Raw genomic sequence first — 20,826 nt, forward strand, 5'->3', positions numbered from 1 at the left:
TACAAAAAAAAAAAAAAAAAAGAATTGGTTGGTGATGGCTTTCACACAAGTTAGAAGCATACCTACTATGGTTTCCCTCCTTAGACTTGGTTTCAGTTCTCTCCATCTTTTTTATTTTTATTTTTTGGAGACAGTCTCACTTTGTTACCCTGAGTAGAGGGCCGTGTCATCATTATAGCTCACAGCAACCTCAAACTTTTGGACTCAAGCAATCCTCTTGCCTAGCCTCCCAAGTAACTTGAGATTATAGGTGCCCCCTACAATGCTCTTTTTTTTTTTTTTCTTTTGAGACAGTCTTAAGCTGTCACCCTGGGTAGAGTGCCATGCATCACAGCTCACAGCAACCTCCAACACTTGGGCTTAAGCGATTCTCTTGCCTCAGCCTCCCAAGTAGCTGGGATTACAGGCACCCACCACAACGCCCAGCTGTTTTTTGGTTGTAGTTGTCACTATTTGGCGGGCCCAGGCTGGGTTTGAATCTGCCAGCTCTGGTGTATGTGACTGGCACCTTATCCACTTGAGCTCCAGGCACCCAGCCTATTTTTATATTTTTTAATTTTTTATGTTTTTTTTTTGAGACAGAGTCTTACTATGTAGCCCTTGGTAGAGTGACGTGTCATCACAGCTCATGGCAACCTCAGACTCTTAGGCTTAAGCAATTTTCTTGCCTCAGCCTCCCAAGCAGCTGGGACTACAGGTGCCCACCACAATGCCCAGCTATTTTTTGTTGTTGTTATCATTGTTTCACGGCCCTGGCCAGGTTCGAACCCTCCAGCCCCGGTGCATGTGGCTGGTGCCCTAACCACTGAGTTACGGGTGCCAAGCCAATGCTCTATTTTTAGTAGAGATGGGGTCTCACTGTTGCTCAGGCTGGTCTCAAACTTCTGAGCTCAAGGCTTCCCAGAATGCTAGGATTACTGGGGTGAGCCATCATGCCCAGCCAGTCATCGCTGTTAAACCAGGCGATCACCTCTGCCCTGAGCCAGAGCACACCAAGAGCCATCTTTTAAACCTTCAATTTCTCACTTTAATCTTAGTTCTTTCTCTACTTTCATCCCTTCACTTTCCCATTTGGGGTGTAGATTAAATGGATAAACAAACATGGCATGATTGGGCTGTCTTTGTCTTATCACCTGGCTCCTGCTCTGATCTTCAGGGGGCATGGAGGGTGGAGGCTGGACCTGGCTGTTGTCACTTTGATCCCTTTTCTTTCCTAGATGCTGGTAAGAGGTTACTTTTTTTTTTTATTTTAGAGACAGAATTTCAGTTTGTTGCCCTCAGTAGAGTGCTGTGGCGTCACAGCTCACAGCAACCTCCAACTCTTGGGCTTACGTGATTCTCTTGTCTCCGCCTCCCAAGCACTCGCCACAACGCCCGGCTATTTTTTTGTTGCAGTTCGGCCGGCTCCACCCTCAATATATGGGGCCGGCGCCCTACCCACTGAGCTACAGGCGCTGCCCTGGTAAGAGGTTTCTACTCATCTCTGTCCCTGTTAAACCTTTACTTAACTGAGATTTAATAATTGTCGTTTATTTAAGAAATTATTTCAGGGGGATGGTGCCTGTGGCTCAAGGAGTAGGGCACCAGCCCCATATACCAGGGGTAGTGGGTTCAAGACCGGCCCTGGCCAAAACTGCAAAAAAGAAAAAAGAAATTATTTCAAAGTTCAGAAAAGAAATTGTAAAACAAGCCTTTATGATCTCAGTGATGATAGATTTCCAGGTATTTCACAGGTTGTTATTCTTCCTTTTAACCATCTTCAGGAGTTATTTTTAATTGTATTTTCAGAAGTTCTTAAGAAAAGTATTTATTTCGAAAAAAAAAAAAAAAGGGTGGCGCCTGTGGCTCAAGGAGTAGGGCACCGGTCCCATATGCCAGAGGTGGCGGGTTCAAACCCAGCCCTGGCCAAAAACCACAAAAAAAAAAAAAAGAAAAATATTTATTTGATATGCCTATAAATTATAAACATTATGTAACATTTTATGGAATTTGAAATATAAGGATAAAAGTCAACCATATTTGTACATTTACTAAACAGCCATTATTTTGATACATTTAGCATCTAATATTTTTGCATACATGGTTTTCCTGTAGTTGTGTCCATATATACATGGTCATAGGCTCGGTGCCTGTAGCTCAAGTGGCTAAGGTGCCAGCCATATACACCAGAGCTGGCAGGTTCAAATCCAGCCCGGGCCTGCCAAACAACAATGACAACTACAACCAAAAAATAGCCGGGCATTGTGGCGGGTGCCTGTAGTCCCAGCTACTTGGGAGGCTGAGGCAAGAGGATTGCTTAAGCCTAGAGTTGGAGGCTGCTGTGAGCTATGAGGCCACGGCACTCTACCCAGGGTGATAGCTTGAGGCTCTGTCTCAAAAAAAAAAAAAAAATACATGGTCATAAATTATGTTCATTTAATTATGTTTCTGGCTTTAACCTGTTCTTAGGATATTATCAGTTGTGTGTTCTGAGTAGAGTTCTGTTGGGCACCTGTAGATCAGTGGTTAGGGTGCCGGCCACATGCTCCAGGGCTGGTGGGTTCGAACCTGGCCTGAGCCTGCTAAACAAAAAAAAAATAGCCAGGTGGCACCTGTGGCTCAGTGCGTAGGGCGCCAGCCCCATGTACTGAGTGTGGTGGGTTCAAACCTGGTCCCAGCCAAACTGCAACAAAAAAATAGCCAGGTGTTGTGGCAGGAGCCTATAGTCCCAGCTACTCAGGAGGCAGAGGCAAGAGAATCACCTAAGCCCAGGAGTTGGAGGTTGCTGTGAACTGTGTGACACCACGGCACTCTACCGAGGACAATAAAGTGAGACTCTGTCTCTATAAAAAAAAAAAAAAAAGCCAGGTGTTGTGGTGGGTGCCTGTCATCTCAGCTACTAGGAAGGCTGAGACAAGAGAATTGCTTGACCCCAGGAGTTTGAAGTTGCTGTGAGCTATGATGCCACAGTTCTCTACTAAAGGGGGAAAAGTGAAACTGTTTCAATAAGTAAAAAAAATAAAAAAATTTATATTCTTTTTCGAGTTTAAAAACTATATTTAAGAATCATTCAAGGGGCTCAGCACCCCATAGCACAGTGGTTACAGTGCCATTCACATACACCGAAGTTGGCAGGTTCAAACCCAGCCTTGGCCAGCTAACCAACAATGACAACTGCAACAAAAAATAGCCAGGCACTGTGGTGGGTGCCTGTAGTCCTAGCTACTTGGGAGGCTGAGGCAAGAGAATTGCTTAAGCCCGGGAGTTTGAGGTTGCTATGAGCTGTGACACCAGGGCACTTTGCCAAGGGCAACATAGTGAGACTCTGTCTCAAAAAAAAAAATCATTTAAGGGCTTTGGTTATAGGCGTGGAAAGTTATTATGTTGCCTTTTACTCATTAATAACATTGAATCCTTGTTGTTTTTTTCAGAAGACAGATACTTCTCAGGAGTCAAAGGTAAGAGCTCTTTGCCAGGTTGGAAGGAAACTTTATTAAGGCTTTCAGGTGAGGGGATGCACATATGCCTGGTGGAAGGTGAGCTCAGATGTACTTGTGTTTTGTTTTTGCATTATTTTTGTTCACTGAGTTGTGGTGGGAGGTAAAATTATGATATTTGAGATTTCTTGAAAAAGATAAAGTGGCCATCCATGTCAGTATGATCTTACTGATGGATGTTGAGAAGCCATTGTTTAGGAAGTGATTATATATCAGATGAAAACATACTGAGTTCCCTATCAGTAACTGTTACGCGAGTACATTTTTTTTTTGCAGTTTTTGGCCGGGGCTGGGTTTGAACCCGCCACCTGTGGCATATGGGGCTGGCGCCCTACTCCTTTGAGCCACAGGCGCTGCCCGTATATTTTTTATTTTTATTTTTTGAGACAGGGTCTTGCTCTGGCCCAGGCTGGAGTGCAGTGGCGTGATCATAGCTTACAGCAACTTCTAACTAGTGGGCTTAAGTGATCCTTCTGCCTCAGCCTCCCATAGGCACCCACCATCATGCCCAACTAATGTTTTAAATTTTCTGTGGAGACAAGGTCTCACTATGAGTACATTTTTTTTAAATAATGATTTTCGTTTTTTTTTTTTTTTTTTTTTTTTTGTAGAGACAGAGTCTCACTTTATGGCCCTCGGTAGAGTGCCGTGGCCTCACACAGCTCACAGCAACCTCCAACTCCTGGGCTTAAGCGATTCTCTTGCCTCAGCCTCCCGAGTAGCTGGGACTACAGGCGCCCGCCACAATGCCCGGCTATTTTTTGGTTGCAGTTTGGCCGGGGCTGGTTTTGAACCCGCCACCCTCGGTATATGGGGCCGGCGTCTTACCGACTGAGCCACAGGCGCCGCCCGTGATTTTCGTTTTAGAATTAGAAAATCAGAGTTCACAAATAGGAGTTCACTTATAACCACTGCTTCCTTTTCTGTTAATGAGGACTTTGTGGTCAAAAGTTATTTCTATTCACGTAGGCTCAAGCACACTGTCGAGTAGGAGTTGCAGCATTGAATACTCTCGCAGGCTATATTGACTGGGTGTCTATGAGTCACATTACTGCTGAAAACTGTAAACTCTTGGAGATGCTGTGCCTGCTTTTGAATGAACAGGAGCTTCAGTTGGGAGCAGCTGAGTGTCTTCTCATTGCAGTCAGCAGAAAAGTAAGTTACCACTTCAAATTGACTTATTCTCGGAGTCTCTGAGCTAGGCTGTATGTGTTTGGGTTTTTTTTTTTTTTTTTTGAGACAGTCTTACTCTGTCACCCATTGTGGAGTGCTGTGGCATCACAGCTCACAGCAACCTCCAACTCCTGGGCTTAAGTGATTCTCTTGCCTCAGCTTCCCAAGTAGGTGGGACTACAGACACCTGCCACAAGGCCAGCTATTTTTTGTTACAGTTGCCACTGCTGTTTTAGCTGGCTGGGGCCGGGTTCCAACCCGCCACCTTTGTTATATGGGGCCGGCGCCCTACCCACTGAACCACAGGTGCTGTCCCTGTATGTGTGTTTTTTAACAGGTTTAGGCTTTTTTTTTTTTTAGAGACAGTCTCACTTTATTGCCCTCCGTAGAGTGCCATGGTGTCACACAGCTCATAGCAACCTCCAACTCCTGGGCTTAGATGATTCTCTTGCCTCAGCCTCCCAAGTAGCTGGGACTACAGGTGCCCACCACAATGCCTGGCTATTTTATTGTTGCAATTTGGCCAGTGCCAGGTTTAAACCCGCCACTCCCGGTATATGGGGCCGGTGCCCTACCCACTGAGCCACAGACGCCGCCCTGTATGTGTGTTTTTAGTTGCATGTTGTTGCACAGACATTTACAGGTTTGGAGTTTTTTCCCTTGAGGGCAACTTACTGCCTACTTCCAAGCCCTTTGGATAGGAGTTTGCAGGTATTGTAGGGATGCACTGGCAGGGATTTGTTAGCCTACTTGGTACTTGAAACAGCTGTGATTCTTCACACTTTATACTTTAAATAAAAGTAATGTTAAAGTTTAAAGCTCACTTAGTGTCTTCTGGTGTCCATTAAGCTCTGGGGTATATGATAAATTATGATGTCAATATATTTGATTATATATGTATAGAACATGTCACAACTTTGAAGCTTTTAATAATATAATTTGTATGACCATGTTTCCCTAAAATTGGGTGTAGGGCAAGTTGGAAGACCGGAAGCCCTTGATGATCTTATTTGGAGATGTTGCCATGCATTACATACTCTCTGCTGCACAGTAAGTATCTGTTATTTTTTTTTCCTTTCTTTTGTTAAGAGATGAGGGTCTTATTGTGTTGCCCAAATATAGTTTGAGGCTGGCCTCAAACTCCTGGGCTCAAGTGAACCCTTCAAGTAGCTGGGACTAGAGGCATGTGCTACTCTTCCTGGCTATCTTTATTTTTTCAGTGTTTTCTAATTTCTTTGTCTTTTTGTTTGTTTGTTTGTTTTACAATGCCCAGCTATTTTTAGAGATAGGATCTCGCTCTGACTCAGGCTGGTCTCAAACTCCCAGATTCAGGCAATCCATGGGCCTCTGCCTCTCAGAGTGCTAGGATTACAGCACTTGGCCACTGCACTTGGCCTTTCTTTGTCATTTTTAAATTTTATCTGGATATATCTGAAGCTCTTATCTAAATGCTATCAATTGACAGTGTTTTTAGGTAAGAAAATCAAGCAATTTGAAAAGAACTATTCACCCTTTTTTGAAGACCTTATGTTGGAAATAAATCTTGGCCACTGAATCAGTACCTACTTTTATTATAATTCTCCATTGGCAATTCATATCCTTGATTCTTTTCTCTCTTTCCTATGATCCATGGGCTTCCATGTAGCCTTGGGGTCTAGGTCTGAGACTTTTCTGATCTGCTGTACCAGAGTCTATCCTATGGCCTACCTTGACTGCATAACTCCAGATGCTCTTCCCTCCTCTCCTCCTCAAAGTAATCAATGCATGAAGTCTGAGGCTCTTGGAAGCAGTGGAAATAAACTGAGAGATGTATGCATAAAATACATTCTATGTACCAAAATATGATCATGCACCACATAATGACATTTCATTCAACAAAGGACCACAGATACAACAATGGTCCCATCAGATTATAATGGAGCTGTAAAATTCCTATCGACTTGTAACATCATAGCTATCATAACATCACAGTACATTGCATTATGTATTTGATGCTGATGTAAACCGATTTCATTGCCAGTCATATAAAAAGTACAACACATGTAATTATGTACAGTACATATACTTGATAATTATATTAAACATCTATATCACTGATTTATGTATTTACTTTTTCTGTTCTGAGACAGAGACTTGCTCTGTTACCCCAAGTAGAAGGTTTTAGTGTCATTATAGCTCACTGCAAACTCAAACTCTTGGGGTCAAGAGATCTCTTGCTTTAGCCTCCTGAGTAGCTTGGACTATAGGCATGTGCCATGATGCCCAGCTAAATTTTCTATTTTTAGTAGAGATAGGATCTCTCTCTTGTTCAGGCTGTTTTCAAACTCCTGAACTCAAGCAATTCCCCTGCCTCAGCCTCCTAAAGAGCTAAGATTACTGGTGCAAGCCACCTCGCCTAACCAAAGAAGGTATTTTTATCGTAGGAAATAGTAGTTCCATGCATGTTACTGCCCCTGAAGACCTAGTGAGACAAGATGTGGAGGTGGATGACAGTGATATTGACGATCCTGAACTTGTGTAGGCCTAAGCTAATGTGTTTGTGTTTTTAACAAAAAAGTTTTAAAAATTTTGTAAAATAGCAATAAGCTATGGACTAAGGGTATGAAAAAGAAAATATTTTTGTATTGCTGTACAATATGTACTTTAAGCTAATGTTACTACAAAAGAGTTTTATAAATTTAGCGTGAGCTAAGCGTACAATGTTTACAATGTCTGTATTAGCATATAGTAGTGACTTAGGCCTTCACATTTACTGACTACTCATCCACTGATTCACCCAGAGCAACTTCCAGTCCTGCAAGCTCCATTTATGATAAACGCTCTGTACAAGTGTATTAATTTTTATTTTTCATGTTTTATTTTTACTCTTAACTTTCTTTTTTTTGACACAGGGTCTTGCTCTGCTATCCAGGCTAGAGTGCAATGATACAATCATAGCACACTGCAACCTCAAACTCCTAGGTTCAAGTGATCCTATTGCCTTATCCTTCCAAGGTCCTGGGATCACAAGCATGAGCCAGTGCACCCAGCCATTTATTGTACCTTTCTTATGTTTAGCTACACACACAAATACTTAACCATTGTATTCAATTTCCAATAGTTTTACAGTATTCACTACACTAACATGCTGTACAGGTTTGTAGTCTAGGAGCAATAGGTTATATCATATAGCCTAGGTGTATAGTAGTCTAGACTGTCTAGCGTTGTGTAAGTACACTTTAATGTTTGTACAATGACAATGAAATCACTTTTTAAGTAACACATGATTGTAATAGCTTCTGCTTAATTTCTTTGAATTGCTCTGGAAAATAGAGCATTTTCTGATACACGTTTCTTACTAGGAAGTCAGGTAGAACTATGTATTACAAATAGTTAAAGCCGTTGCTCTTTTCAATACTCTTCACTTAGTCTTAGCTTAATGGAGAAATTAAAAGGTGTGAGACACGTTCATATTACTTCAAATCTCTTGCTAGCCATTCTAATATGCATTTATCATGACTTTTTTTTTTTGAGACAGAGTCTCACTTTATCGCCCTCAGTAGAGTGCTGTGGAATCACAGCTCACAGCATCTTCCAACTCCTGGGCTTAGGTGATTCTCTTGCCTCAGCCTCCTGAGTAGCTGGGACTACAGGCACCCACCACAACACCCAGCTAATTTTTGTTGCATTTTGGCCAAGGCCAGGTTCAAATCCACCACCCTGGTATATGGGGCATGTGCCCTACTCACTGAGCCACAGGCACTGCCCTATCATGACTTTCTTGCCTATGGAGACCACAGCTCTCTTTTTCAGAGGTTCTTGTTAATTGAATGAATAACAAGTCTTTTGGGTAGCCACTATAGTTACTGCTTCTAGGTCCATTTCTTAGTTCCATAGAGACCATGACATTCACACTGAAGTGTCCCATTTCCACTTGTGTTATGAATACTGTACCACACCCATGATTAGTTGAACTACTATGTATGATTGAAACCCAGGCAGTCAGTCTCTAGAACCTGCACTGGAAACCATTAACACCATACTGCCCTCCAGCATCACTAGAGCCTAGGCTTTATTTTCCCTGAGGCCCATGCTTTTTACATTAAAAGTACTCTACTGCCTCCAGAAAGCAGTTCATATGGCTACTCTTCATACTAGTTATTAATTTCTGATAGTATGAATAGTCGTGTATCATTTCAGGTCAGGTTTTATCACCAAATAAGTTATAATTTTTTTAATTTATCAGAGCTACTTGGATTTTTGATTTATAGACCTGAACTAAATGATTTGGAAAAATCTGATACAAAGTCATGTTTTTATTATAGTCCTTTTTATTTTGTCAGTGGTATAAGGAATTCTCTCTTCTTACAGGATTGCGGATGGAGGAGGCTTGGTAGAAAAACACTATGTCTTTTTGAAGAGACTCTGTCAGGTGTTGTCTGCATTGGGCAATCAGCTGTGCGCATTGCTGGTGAGCAAGGGCTTGTTTTCTGGAGAGCTTTGGGGCCATTTGGGGAGAGCATTTAGAAAGTTATTGTTTCATAAGGGGTTGTAGATGCCATTGATTTTAATCTGATAGGGCATTGCCCTATAGATTATTTCATATGATTCTATAGTTTGAATTATTTTAATATAATAAGCTTAAGGGTATACATTTCTTTTAAAAATAATAGAATTATTAACATCAACAGCAAACATTTATATCTATTATTTCATATAGTCAACGTTACTATTTTTTTTTAGTTTTGGTACTTGTAGAACATCAATCTTCTGAGTGCATTACCCTATTAGTCCATAAGACATGGACTTCATAAAGAACCTTTTTTCCCAATCTAAAGGATATATTGGATCACGCAAGAAAACTTTAGACTGATTAACCAAGAAAAAACTGTTTTAGGTTTATTAAATATTAGGGAAATATTTAATACTCCGTCTAATAAGTTGGAAGATAGGACATTGGAGTAGACATTTGTGATTAACGTTATGCCTTTTTATGGTGGTTTAAGTGGTTAGGATAGTTTCAGACGTTAAGACATAATACTATTGAGTGGTTATTTAATAGCTTGGTCATAGAGCTATGAATAGGCCGGGATTGAAGTAGTATGATTTTTTTTTCTTTCTCTAATTTCTAAAATGAATATTCTTTATTTTTTTCTTTTTTTGAGATGGAGTCTCACTATGTCACCCTTGGTAGAGTGCCGTGGCATCACAGTTAACAGCAACCTCAAACTCTTGGGCTTAAGCGATTCTGTTCCTCAGCCTCCCAAGTAGCTGGGACTATAGGCACCCGCCACAACACCCAACTATGTTTTTGTTGTAGTTGTCATTGTTTGTCAGACTTGGGCGGGGTTCAAACCCACCAGCCCCAGTGTATGTGGCCAGCGCCCAAGCTGCTGAGCTACAGGCGCCAAGCCCGAAATGAATATTCTTTTTCATTTTGATATGTGACCACAAGATGAGTTTTAATGATGATGACTGGGTAGGTAAAGTAGCTTTCCTATATAGCAGCCTGTGAAGTGATGCCTCTCTTTAGTCAAAAGAAGTACAAAGTCCTTTCAGAACAAACTTCTTTTTTTTTTTTTTTTTTTTGAGACAGTCTCAGTATGTCGCCCTGGGTAGAGAGTGCTGTGGTATCGCAGCTCACAGCAACCTCAAACTCCTGGGCTTAAGCTATTCTCTTGCCTCAGCCTCCCAAGTAGCTGGGAGTTTAATTGATCTGTATTACTCTCCCCCTCCTCTTACTCCCATCAAAGTCATTAATGTAGTCTTTTTCTCCTACAGGGTGTAGATTCTGATGTAGAAACCCCAGCGAACTTTGGGAAATACCTGGAATCTTTTCTTGCTTTTACAACCCACCCAAGTCAGGTAAACTTTATGCAGGTAACTTTTCAAAATTTTAGGTAGGTGAACCAAAATCAAGCACTGTGGCCTGAAGTAACATGGCAGCTCACGTATAAAGTTTGCCTCTTCAGTCCTTAGTGAATGGCTTGTAGTGTCATTTCATTAAGAGGAATACTGACTCTTCTTCCCATGGCAAGCATTGCACTGTCTAGGTGAGCAGATTTTCTCCTCAGGTAATACTCTCTGATCATGGTAAGTTAGAAGCGAGGTGTACCCTGGGTAGTAAAGTTATAATTACACAATTAATTTAATCTTTAATTAATTTAAGATTTTCCTTCTAATATCACTCTGAGATTCCATTATCCTTTCTTGCATAGAAGAGAACGTGATACAAAGTTTAGCACACACTCAGGAATTACACCTGACCCACAGCCTGTCTTCTTAATATGTGGTCCACAATGAGCATCCATTACTGATGCACTGTCGTAGAGACAATTTTAAAGTATCAAAGAAATTTATTTCTATGGAAAAATGTAATCGATAACTACTTAGTTAAGTAATAATCTTGATTATATAGAATCCACATACCTAAACTGAGGTTTTCATTTCTTTCTTTCCCTTTAGTTCCTACGCTCTTCAACTCAGATGACTTGGGGATCCCTCTTCCGTCATGAGATCTTAAACCGTGATCCTTTGCTGTTAGCAATGATACCAAAATATCTTCGTGCTTCTATGACGAACTTGGTCAAGGTATGTAATGGGAATGTAAACATGTGGGAGTGTAGGTGAATACCCATAATATAATGAGGCATCATTATCAGCCCTTTCTTAGTGACTAAGATCCCTTCTTTGGGCCTATTATTATCTTATTCCTTAGGAAGAAAGCAATCCATACTAGTTATTATAACTGTTTTTTCTTTTTTTGGAGCAATTCTATATCAAGCATTGGGTTAGGTGTTTGGATAAGAGCAGTGACCATACAACGTGATGATTGCCAGGGATTTAAAAGCAAAATGCTATGCAGTACATTGGAAGGTAGAATAAGGAAGATTCCAAGAAGAGGTCATATCTAAAGATTATTTCTGAAGCCCAAGTGAGAGTCAGGAAGGCATATGAGAAGGGAATGAGAGTGAAAGCAAGCTTGCTTACTACTTCATTCAAGTGTTGCTCTTAAATTACCTAAGATCTGTTAAGAGCTCTTAATCTTGATTTGTAAAGTTGGAGAATGGGACCCATTCAAGGGTCCCCTTATTTGCTCAAGGAATTTTCTTAGGACATTGCATACTGTGTGTTCTCTAATTCTTTGCCCATGGTCTTCAATACTTACAAAGTTATACATGTTTATTCTCAGCATTTATTTAATGAGGCAAACAATTCTCAGTTCTTCTTTATGGTATGCTGGATTGTCACTTTTGTCTTGGGCTATCTTCATAATTAGGTATCTTAAACAAATTTCAGAATTTAATTCTCCCTGAGGACCTTGGAGGAAGGTATTGACTAAAAGTATTCTTTTTTTCTACCACACTCAGGAATACTGGAAGTGGGAACAAACTATGGACTTCCAGTATAACCAAAGCAATTATTTATCATAAAAGATCTCACTCAAACCCTTAACTCTTAAATCAAAAAGTGCTTGAGCTTCTGAAGCCTATGCACGCTTTTATTAGGTCCATTTTGATCTCCTACCCCAATTACCTTTCTCTTTCCAGATGGGCTTTCCTTCTAAAACAGACAGCCCTAGCTGTGAATATTCTCGATTTGATTTTGATAGTGATGAAGACTTCAATGCTTTCTTCAACTGTAAGTGATCCCAGCCTGGCATTTCTCCCAGCAGTCTCAGAATGACATCTAATGTTTTTTTGTCTAATTATGCTAGGGGATTGTTGTTGTTTTGTTTGTTTGTTTGTTTGTTTGTAAGACCCAGTCTTACTCTGTCTCCCTGGGTAGAGTGCTATGCATCATTGTAGCTCACAACAACCTCAAACTCTTTGGCTTGACCAATTCTCTTGCCTCTGCCTCTCGAGTAACTGGAACTATAGGCACACACCTGTATGTCCAGGTAGATTTTTCTATTTTTGGTATAGACGGGGTCTCACTCTTGCTAAGGCTGGCCTTAAACTCCTGAGCTCAAGAAATCTACCTGCCTCAGCCTCCTAGAATGCTAAGATTATAGGCGTGAGCCACCACACCTGGCCTCATGCCAAGGGTTCTTACTAAAGATCCTCAAATCTGGACAGCAGCCTGCTTAAGCTCCAGTTTCCCACTGCAGAAGAGTAGTGCAAGGGCTACTACATTCCAGATATCTTCTGTTCTGCACCACAAACTCACAGTCTTTGGACATTGATGTGTAGGGAGATGCTTTTGGATTGTTTTCATATTTAGGATAAATATCATCTTACCTTATGGTTCTTTCTTCCCCAGAAGAGTGATCTGGGTTTTCTTTGTGGCCCACGCTGGAGAAAGTGATGCAATCACAGCTCCTTGCACCCTCAAAGTGTGGGCAAGTGGTCTTCCCACCTCTTAGCTTCCCAAGTAGTTGGGACGACAGGCACACATCACTGTGCCCTACCGATAACTTTTTTTTAAGAGATAGGGTCTTGCTGTATTGCCCAGGCTGGTTCGGAACTGCTGGCCTGCCAAAGTACTGGGTTTATAGACGTGAGTCATTATGCCTGGCTTTTTTTTTCTTTTTAACTAACTGCTTTATTGAGATAAAATTTATTTACCATACAATTCATCCATTTATAGTGTACAATTCATTGGTTTTAACATTTGTATAGTGTTGAGCAGTTATCACTGCAATCAATTTTAGAATATTTTCTCCCAATTCTCTCGTCCTTCTCAACTCTGGGCAACCAATAATCTACTTTCTGTCTCTCTGTTTTGCCTATTGTGAAAATTTCATGTAAATGGAATTATACTCATGGTCTGTTGTGACGGCTTTCTTTCATTTTGCATGATGTTTGTGATTCATCCATGTTGTCGCATATATGAATACTTCATTTCTTATTGTCCATAATAATAATAGATTATATAGATGCATTTTATTCATTTATTCATCATTAGTTGATGAACATTTGAGTTACTTCTACTTTATGGCTTACTGTGACCATTTATACAAATTTTTATGTGGATATATGTTTTTATTTCTCTACTTGGAGTAGAATTGCTAGATAATATGACAATTACATATTTACTATTTTAAGGAACTGCCAAATTATCTTCCACAGCAGTTGTACCATTTTATGTTCCTGCCAACCTGATTTCCTTTTAATTCCAACAGAAATGGGAGCCTAATTTTAGTTTGCCACTTATAGGATCTATTTATTTTTAAAAATTTTAGATTCACTAATTGAACAAAGATTAATTGAGTGATTTTTTTTTTTTTTTGAGACAGAACCTCAAGCTGTTGCCCTTGGTAGAGTGCCATGGCATCACAGCTCACAGCAACCTCCAACTCCTGGGCTTAAGCGATTCTCTTGCCTCAGCCTCCCAAGTAGCTGGGACTACAGGTGCCCACCACAACGTCTGGCTATTTTTTGGTTGCAGTTGTCATTGTTGTTTGGCAGGCCCAGGCTAGATTCGAACCCACCAGCTCTGGAGTATGTGGCTGGCGCCTTAGCTGCTTGAGCTACAGGCGCCGAGCCAATTGAGTGATTGTTACGCTTAAAGCACAAGTATATAAAACAGTTTCCTTTTTTTTTGCGATAGAGTCTTAACTATGTCACCCTCAGTAGAGTGCTATGATGTCACAGCTCACAGCAACCTCGAAGTCTTGGGCTTAAGCGATTCTGTTGCCTCAGCCTTCCAAGTAGCTGGGGCTACAGGCACCCACCACAATGCCTGGGTGTTTTTTTGTTGTAATTGTTGTTGTTTGGCAGGCCCGGTCTGGGTCCGATCCGGCCAGCTCCAGTGTATGTGGCTGGTGCCCTAGCCGATGAGCTATGGGGACCAAGCCTGTAAAGCAGTTTCTTTCAACACTTTCCCCCTGGAATGGTAAATGAATAAACATGAAATGGTTGTCTTTTATGCTAGTTATTAATTCACGTTCTTCCCTTGATGTTTTTTCCTTGGCAGCCTCCCGGGCTCAACAAGGAGAGGTGATGAGGTTGGCATGTCGTTTGGATCCCAAGACTAGCTTCCAGATGGCTGGGGAATGGCTAAAGTATCAGTTTTCATCTTCTATTGATGCTGGATCCATGAATTGTAAGTTTTTTTCATTACTGAGCATTAGTGAAGTATTTAATAGTATCAAAACTGTTCATAGGAAATAAGCCTGAGCCTCACATCAGAACAGGATTAATTTTTAATCCTGTTAAAAAATAGCTTTGCATACTGCCTAATTCCATCCTAGAGAGTAAGCATTTTCATTGGCTTATACAAAGTAAGCAGATAAAAACCACATCCTTATCAGTTTTGCCTCATAGCTCATTGTAACTCTGGGGCTCATGATCCTCCCTCCTTGACTTCCCAAAGTACTAGAATTATAGGGATGAACCATCTTGCCCGACCCATTTTTCTTTTATAGCAGAATCAATGAATATAGAATTCATATAGCTAACATAATGTCAGTAAGGAGTACTGTATGCAAGCAAGAAAAGCAATTTGTAAATCTGTTTGCCTGTCTCTGGCTGAGTAATGTGCTTTGGTGATATTTGTGAACTTTGAGGGTGGCAGAGTTCTCCAAACATAGCCTTTTATGTCTGATATTATTTCTTTATCAGAAAGATTCTTTCTGCTTTCAGCACTCATGTTCTTTTCTTTGCCCAAGCTGAGAGAGGTTAGATTACCTGGTTCCTTCAACCAGGTGATCTGTAAGACTCCATCGTCTGTATCTTCTGTGATCCTTCAGTGCTGATAAGTGTTTGTGTCTGTACTTTAAAAGCATGTTCTCCTGCTCCTGGAACTGGAGAAGGAAGCCTCTGCTCCATCTTCTCCCCGTCATTTGTGCAGTGGGAAGCCATGACTTTTTTCTTGGAAAGTGTGATCAACCAGATGTTTCGAACACTAGATAAAGAGGTAAGTAACTATTTCCCATGCTGACTACATAATTATTTTGATCTTTTTAAACTGTTAGAGGGATAGGAAGATCTATGGATGTGAATAAGGAAATGTAGATTTAGAGGGGTTAAATAACATACTCATTTTCAAGTAGCTAGTAAATGGCAGATGTGGGACCAAAATTTGAGACTCTTATTCTAAGCCCTATAACATATAGCATCTATTTTAAGGGGATGATAAGCCTGATAACACAGCCACAGGTAAAATAAAGAAGACAGTTATGGACACTTTGAGTTGGATAATCTTAAGAGATTATTTGCCTATCTTAAGAGATATTTGCCTTTAAGTATCCTTTTCAGTTTATGGTAGATGGACCAGAATATTCCTTTTTTCTGATAGTATGCCTCTTCCCCTGAATAATGGTGAATACACAGGTCCTTCTGTATTTCATATTACCCTTCTCTTAGAATGTTACCTTAGATGTAGCTATGGTAATTGGATAGTAGCACATATCCTATTAACCATGTTAATTAGATCACAGCTAATTTTGTGATAATTACATCTTGGTATATTCTAGGTTAGTTATGAAAAGAATCTCTAAGTCCTTTAAAGATAAGTGAGATATAGTGCTTTTTCCTAGGGGTGGCATATTAACAAATTAGATCTTAGAGTCATTAACATCTGCTTTTACACTGATTCATTTCATTTGGTCCCAACTTGAAGTGATAGCAATGCAAGATGACGGCCACAGGCTTGGATAATTTGTGGAAACCAAATACATATAGCCTTAAAATAGAATGTGGACCCAAATACCCAGAAGTTTCCCCTTTTCTTTGATTTGTAACAAAAGTTAATATGAATGAAGTTAATAGTTCTAATAGAATGGTAGACCCAAGAGCCCTACCAATATTAGCAAAGTGGCAGAATTCATATAACATCAACATTGTCCTGTAAGAGGTCCGGCACCTAATGGCGTCTAAAGAAAATACGAAACTGGCTGGGTGTGTTGGCTCACACTTACAATACTAGCCCTCCAGGAGGCCAAGACAAAAAGATTGCTTAAGGCTAGGAGTTCAAGACCAACATGAGCAAGCACAAGACCCTGTCTCTGCAAAATATAGAAAAATTAGCTGGGTGTGGTAGTGGGCACCTGTAGTCCTACCTACTGTTCCGGTTGAGGAAGGGGTATCACTAGAGCCTAGGAGTTTGAGGTTACTGTGAGCTATGATGACGCCACTCATAGCACTCTAGCCCAGGCAACAGAGCAAGACACTGTCTTCAAAAAAAAAAAAAAGAAAAAGAAAATATGAAACTCCCTTAGTCAACTAAAGGACAGTCTTAATAGCAATTAATCAAAAAGAAAGACCATAGTCCCTTGGCTCAGCACCTGTAGCACAGCGATTACAGTGCCGGCCACATATACCGAGGCTGTCAGGTTCAAACCCAGCCCAGGCCAGCTAAACAACAATGATAGCTGCAACAAAAAAAAAATAGCCGGGCATTGTGGCCAGTGCCTGTAGTCCCAGCAACTTGGGAGGCTGAGGCAAGAGAATTGCTTAAGCCCAAGGAGTTTGAGGTTGCTGTGAGCTGTGATGTCCTAGCCCTCTACTAAGGGCAACGTAGTGAGACTGTTTCAAAAAAAAAAAAAAAGAAAGAAAGACCATAGTCCCTTTTCCCTTTCCTCTATTTGATTTAAACAGTTTTTACTTTCCATGGTAGTAAATTTTCCAGTAAATTTTCTATGAAAGTCATAGAAAGGAAGCTTCCATTCAAAGGCAATTTATCTTAAGATACTATAAATGGTACTAATTTTTTGTTCATTTGAAATATATAAGGTGTGCTATCATGAAAGAAGTGATAGCATTCTGAGTTTTTCCCCAAATCTAGGTGAAAAGCTCTTAGATTCTGCATTTTTTACTAAACCTTTTACAGGTTTAGATGGCTCTAAAAGAGTAAGCATGGCAAATCCAGAGGGTCATTTATCAAATTAAGAGAAACACCTCTACTATTTCCTTTTCTGGTGTTTAAGTTAGACACTTGGAATGTATCCAAACATGTAGATATGATCCTGGTTGAAGGCAATAAAAGGGAATGGTCAGGGTTTGTCAATATTTGTCTTTAAGATTTACAAAAGGACTGGCAGTACTTGGGGGAGGAAGGTGTCTACTTGATTGTAGGCTGGATTTTATAGTAAGTTTTAGAATAAGAAATGGCATCTGATCAAAATGTACCCCCTAAAAAATATTTAGACTGGCAGGGCAAGGTGGCTTACTCCTGAGCTCCTGAGCTTAAGCAGTCTACCCGCCTTGGCCTCCCAGAGTGCTAGGTGTCAGCCACGGCGCCCGACCTTATAGATGGGATTGATAATGAAAGCATATATCTTTTAAACATTACTTCACAAATGGCACCACAATGGTGAAGAATAATTTGACAGTGGCTATTGAAGACACTTAGTATTACAAACCAGCAGTTCTACTCCTAGACTATAAGAAAACCTTGCATATGTACAGACACCAATATTCATATTAAGAATAGAGGAAAACAACTTATATCAATCAATGAAATCATAGATGAATAGATGTATTTACTGAGCAGTGAAAATGAAATAGGGCTATACTATGAATAAGGATGATTCTCATAAACGTAATGTTGATCCCAAACAGCAAATATAAAAGTAAACCTACAATACTGTGCAATTAGGAATATGTACATATGTAGTAAAAGTATTGCAAAAATTTTAAACTATTAAATACAGACCCTATCCACTAGACTTGTGGCGATCTCTAGAGCTAAAAAGGAGTGTTACACATAGAGAGTGTCGACTCTGTCACCAACATTGTATTAAAGTGAGCATATGGGGTTTATTATTATTTATACCTTTTTATATATCTGGAATAGGACACATTGGGTAGAGAATCAATTGATAGAACCTGTAAAGAAGAAAAACAAGTTAATATGTTCATACTTTTTTGAACAGAGACCCTGTTCTTACAGGAAAAATATTCATATTTTTTGACCCAGTAATTCTAGCCATTACCAAAAGTCTGTTATCCAAATGAAATAATCGAAAACATAGACAAAAAAATTTTTTGCAAAGATATACATTAGCATTATTTATAATAATGAAGAACTAAAAACAGTCTCAATTTTTAGTAGTAGGAAATGCTGTATCCCAAAGATGGCACATGGCAATGTTGTTTATGAAAAGGTTTTTTTGTTTTGAGACATAGTCTCACTCTGTTGCCCTTGGTAGAGTGCTGTGGTGTCATAGCTCATAGCAACCTCAAATTCTTGGGCTTATGCAATCTTCTTGCCTTAGCCTCCAAGTTTCTGGGACTATAGACATGCACCACCATACATAGCTAGTTTTTTCTATTTTTAGTAGAGACAGGATCTCATACTTCCTTAGGCTGGTCTCAAACTCCTGAGCTTAAGGGATCTACCCACCTCAGTCTCCCTGAGTGCTAGGATTACAGGCGTGAGCCACTGTGCCCTGGCTGTTTATGAAAAGTTTTAATAACATGGGGAAATTTTAGGGCTTTTTAAAAAGCAATTATAAAGTCATCCATGGCAATCAATATTATGTATTTATGAATTAGAATCTAAAGAAAATTTAGAAAATGGTTATCTCTGCCATGTCAACCTTTTCTTTATGTCTACATTACAGGCTATTCCTGTTAATGATGGAATAGAATTGTTGCAGATGGTCCTAAACTTTGACACCAAGGATCCCCTCATTCTGTCTTGTGTCCTCACTAATGTCTCAGCACTCTTTCCATTTGTCAACTATAGACAAGAGTTTCTGCCACAGGTCTTCTCTAAGGTAAAGTCCATGTTTTAAATTTTATTTTGACATTTCTTTTTTTTTTTTTTTTTAGAGGCAGAGTCTCACTTTATGGCCCTTAGTAGAGTGCCGTGGCATCACACAGCTCACAGCAACCTCCAGCTCCTGGGCTTAAGCGATTCTCTTACCTCAGCCTCCCGAGTAGCTGGGACTACAGGTGCCCGCCATAGCACCCGGCTATTTTTTTTTTGTTGCAGTTTGGCCGGGGCTGGGTTTGAACCCGCCACCCTCGGCATATGGGGCCGACGCCCTACTCACTGAGCCACAGGCGCCGCCCTATTTTGACATTTCTAAGCTAATTTTTTTTTTTTTTTTACAGAAATGGAGGCAGGGATCTATATTGGCTAGGCTAGAATTGAACTCCTGGGGTTGAGCAATCTTCCTCCTTCAGCTGCCCACATAGCTGGGACTATAGGCATATGCCACCATGCCTGGTTTAAACTAATTATTTTTTTCAACTATTTTTGAAATTATGTGAGGCAAACTAATAAACAGACATTTATTTATTAAATATTTACTTAGTACTTATTATATAGATCAGGCACCATGCTAGCATCTCACCCTTTAGGAATGCTCTGGGATGAAAGGCGTATAAACAAGTGGGGATGGCTAATTGGTCAAAGATATAGTAAGTTAGAATAAACAATTCGATAGTACAGAAAGTGACTGTAATCAACAGTAAGTTGGGATATACTTTAAAATAACTAAAAGAATGGAATCAGAATGGTTCTAACACAAAAGAAACTTAAATGCCTGAGGTGATAGATACCCCAATTACCCTGATTTGATTAATTCACATCATATGCCTGTACCAACACATCACATGTACCCTGTAAAGGTATACAACTATTATGTACCCATAATAATTAAAAATTTTAAAAAACATTTTTTGAAAGACACAAATTTACCTATGTGACATTGCAATTAATAGACCTTTACACTGACTGGGAAATGGAAAGAAATAACTAAAAAAGAGTATCAGAGCATGCTGTTGTTTTGGGAGGGGATTTGTGAGAGGAAGGGACAGTATGGATAGTTTTCAGATTTCCAGTTGAGATGACTAGGTGGGTAATAGAGCCACCACTTGAGTGAACACACTGATCAGGAGGGAATGCAGGAGTAAAGAAGAGAATGGAATAAGAATTTTGGTATACTATGTTTGAAGTATATGTAGAACATCTAGGTGAAGACATCTCACAATAGAGGCAGAGGCAAGTAGATTGCCTGAACTCACAAGTTTGAGACCATCCTGAGCCAGGGCAAAACCTCATCTCTAAAAATAGCCAGGTGTTATGGCGGGCACCTGTAGTCCCAGTTACTTGGGAGGCTAAGGCAAGAGAATCAAGCCCAAGAGTTTGAGGTTTCTGTGAGCTGTGATGCCATGGCACTGTACTGTCCTGGATTACAAGAGATTCTGTCTTAAAAAAATAAATAGGGCAGCGCCTGTGGCTCAGTCGGTAGGGCGCCGGCCCCATATACCGAGGGTGGCGAGTTCAAACCCGACCCCGGCCA

At 40.2% G+C, this 20,826-nt stretch overlaps 1 protein-coding gene across 1 annotated transcript in view; it reads left to right on the forward strand.

Moving 5' to 3' along the window:
• The window catches only part of XPO5 (exportin 5), a 59,213-nt gene that overhangs the window by 11,397 nt on the left and 26,990 nt on the right, over positions 1 to 20,826 (forward strand). Inside the window, exons 6-15 of the mRNA XM_053601533.1 lie at positions 3,411 to 3,437; positions 4,446 to 4,631; positions 5,623 to 5,699; positions 9,000 to 9,099; positions 10,410 to 10,493; positions 11,094 to 11,219; positions 12,179 to 12,269; positions 14,547 to 14,675; positions 15,355 to 15,488; positions 19,138 to 19,293. Of these exons, the coding sequence (XP_053457508.1) occupies positions 3,411 to 3,437; positions 4,446 to 4,631; positions 5,623 to 5,699; positions 9,000 to 9,099; positions 10,410 to 10,493; positions 11,094 to 11,219; positions 12,179 to 12,269; positions 14,547 to 14,675; positions 15,355 to 15,488; positions 19,138 to 19,293 (1,110 nt within the window). The remainder of the gene's footprint in view (positions 1 to 3,410; positions 3,438 to 4,445; positions 4,632 to 5,622; positions 5,700 to 8,999; positions 9,100 to 10,409; positions 10,494 to 11,093; positions 11,220 to 12,178; positions 12,270 to 14,546; positions 14,676 to 15,354; positions 15,489 to 19,137; positions 19,294 to 20,826) is intronic.

The sequence above is a fragment of the Nycticebus coucang genome, chromosome 9 (assembly GCF_027406575.1).
Source record: "Nycticebus coucang isolate mNycCou1 chromosome 9, mNycCou1.pri, whole genome shotgun sequence".
NCBI classification, from domain to species: domain Eukaryota; kingdom Metazoa; phylum Chordata; class Mammalia; order Primates; family Lorisidae; genus Nycticebus; species Nycticebus coucang.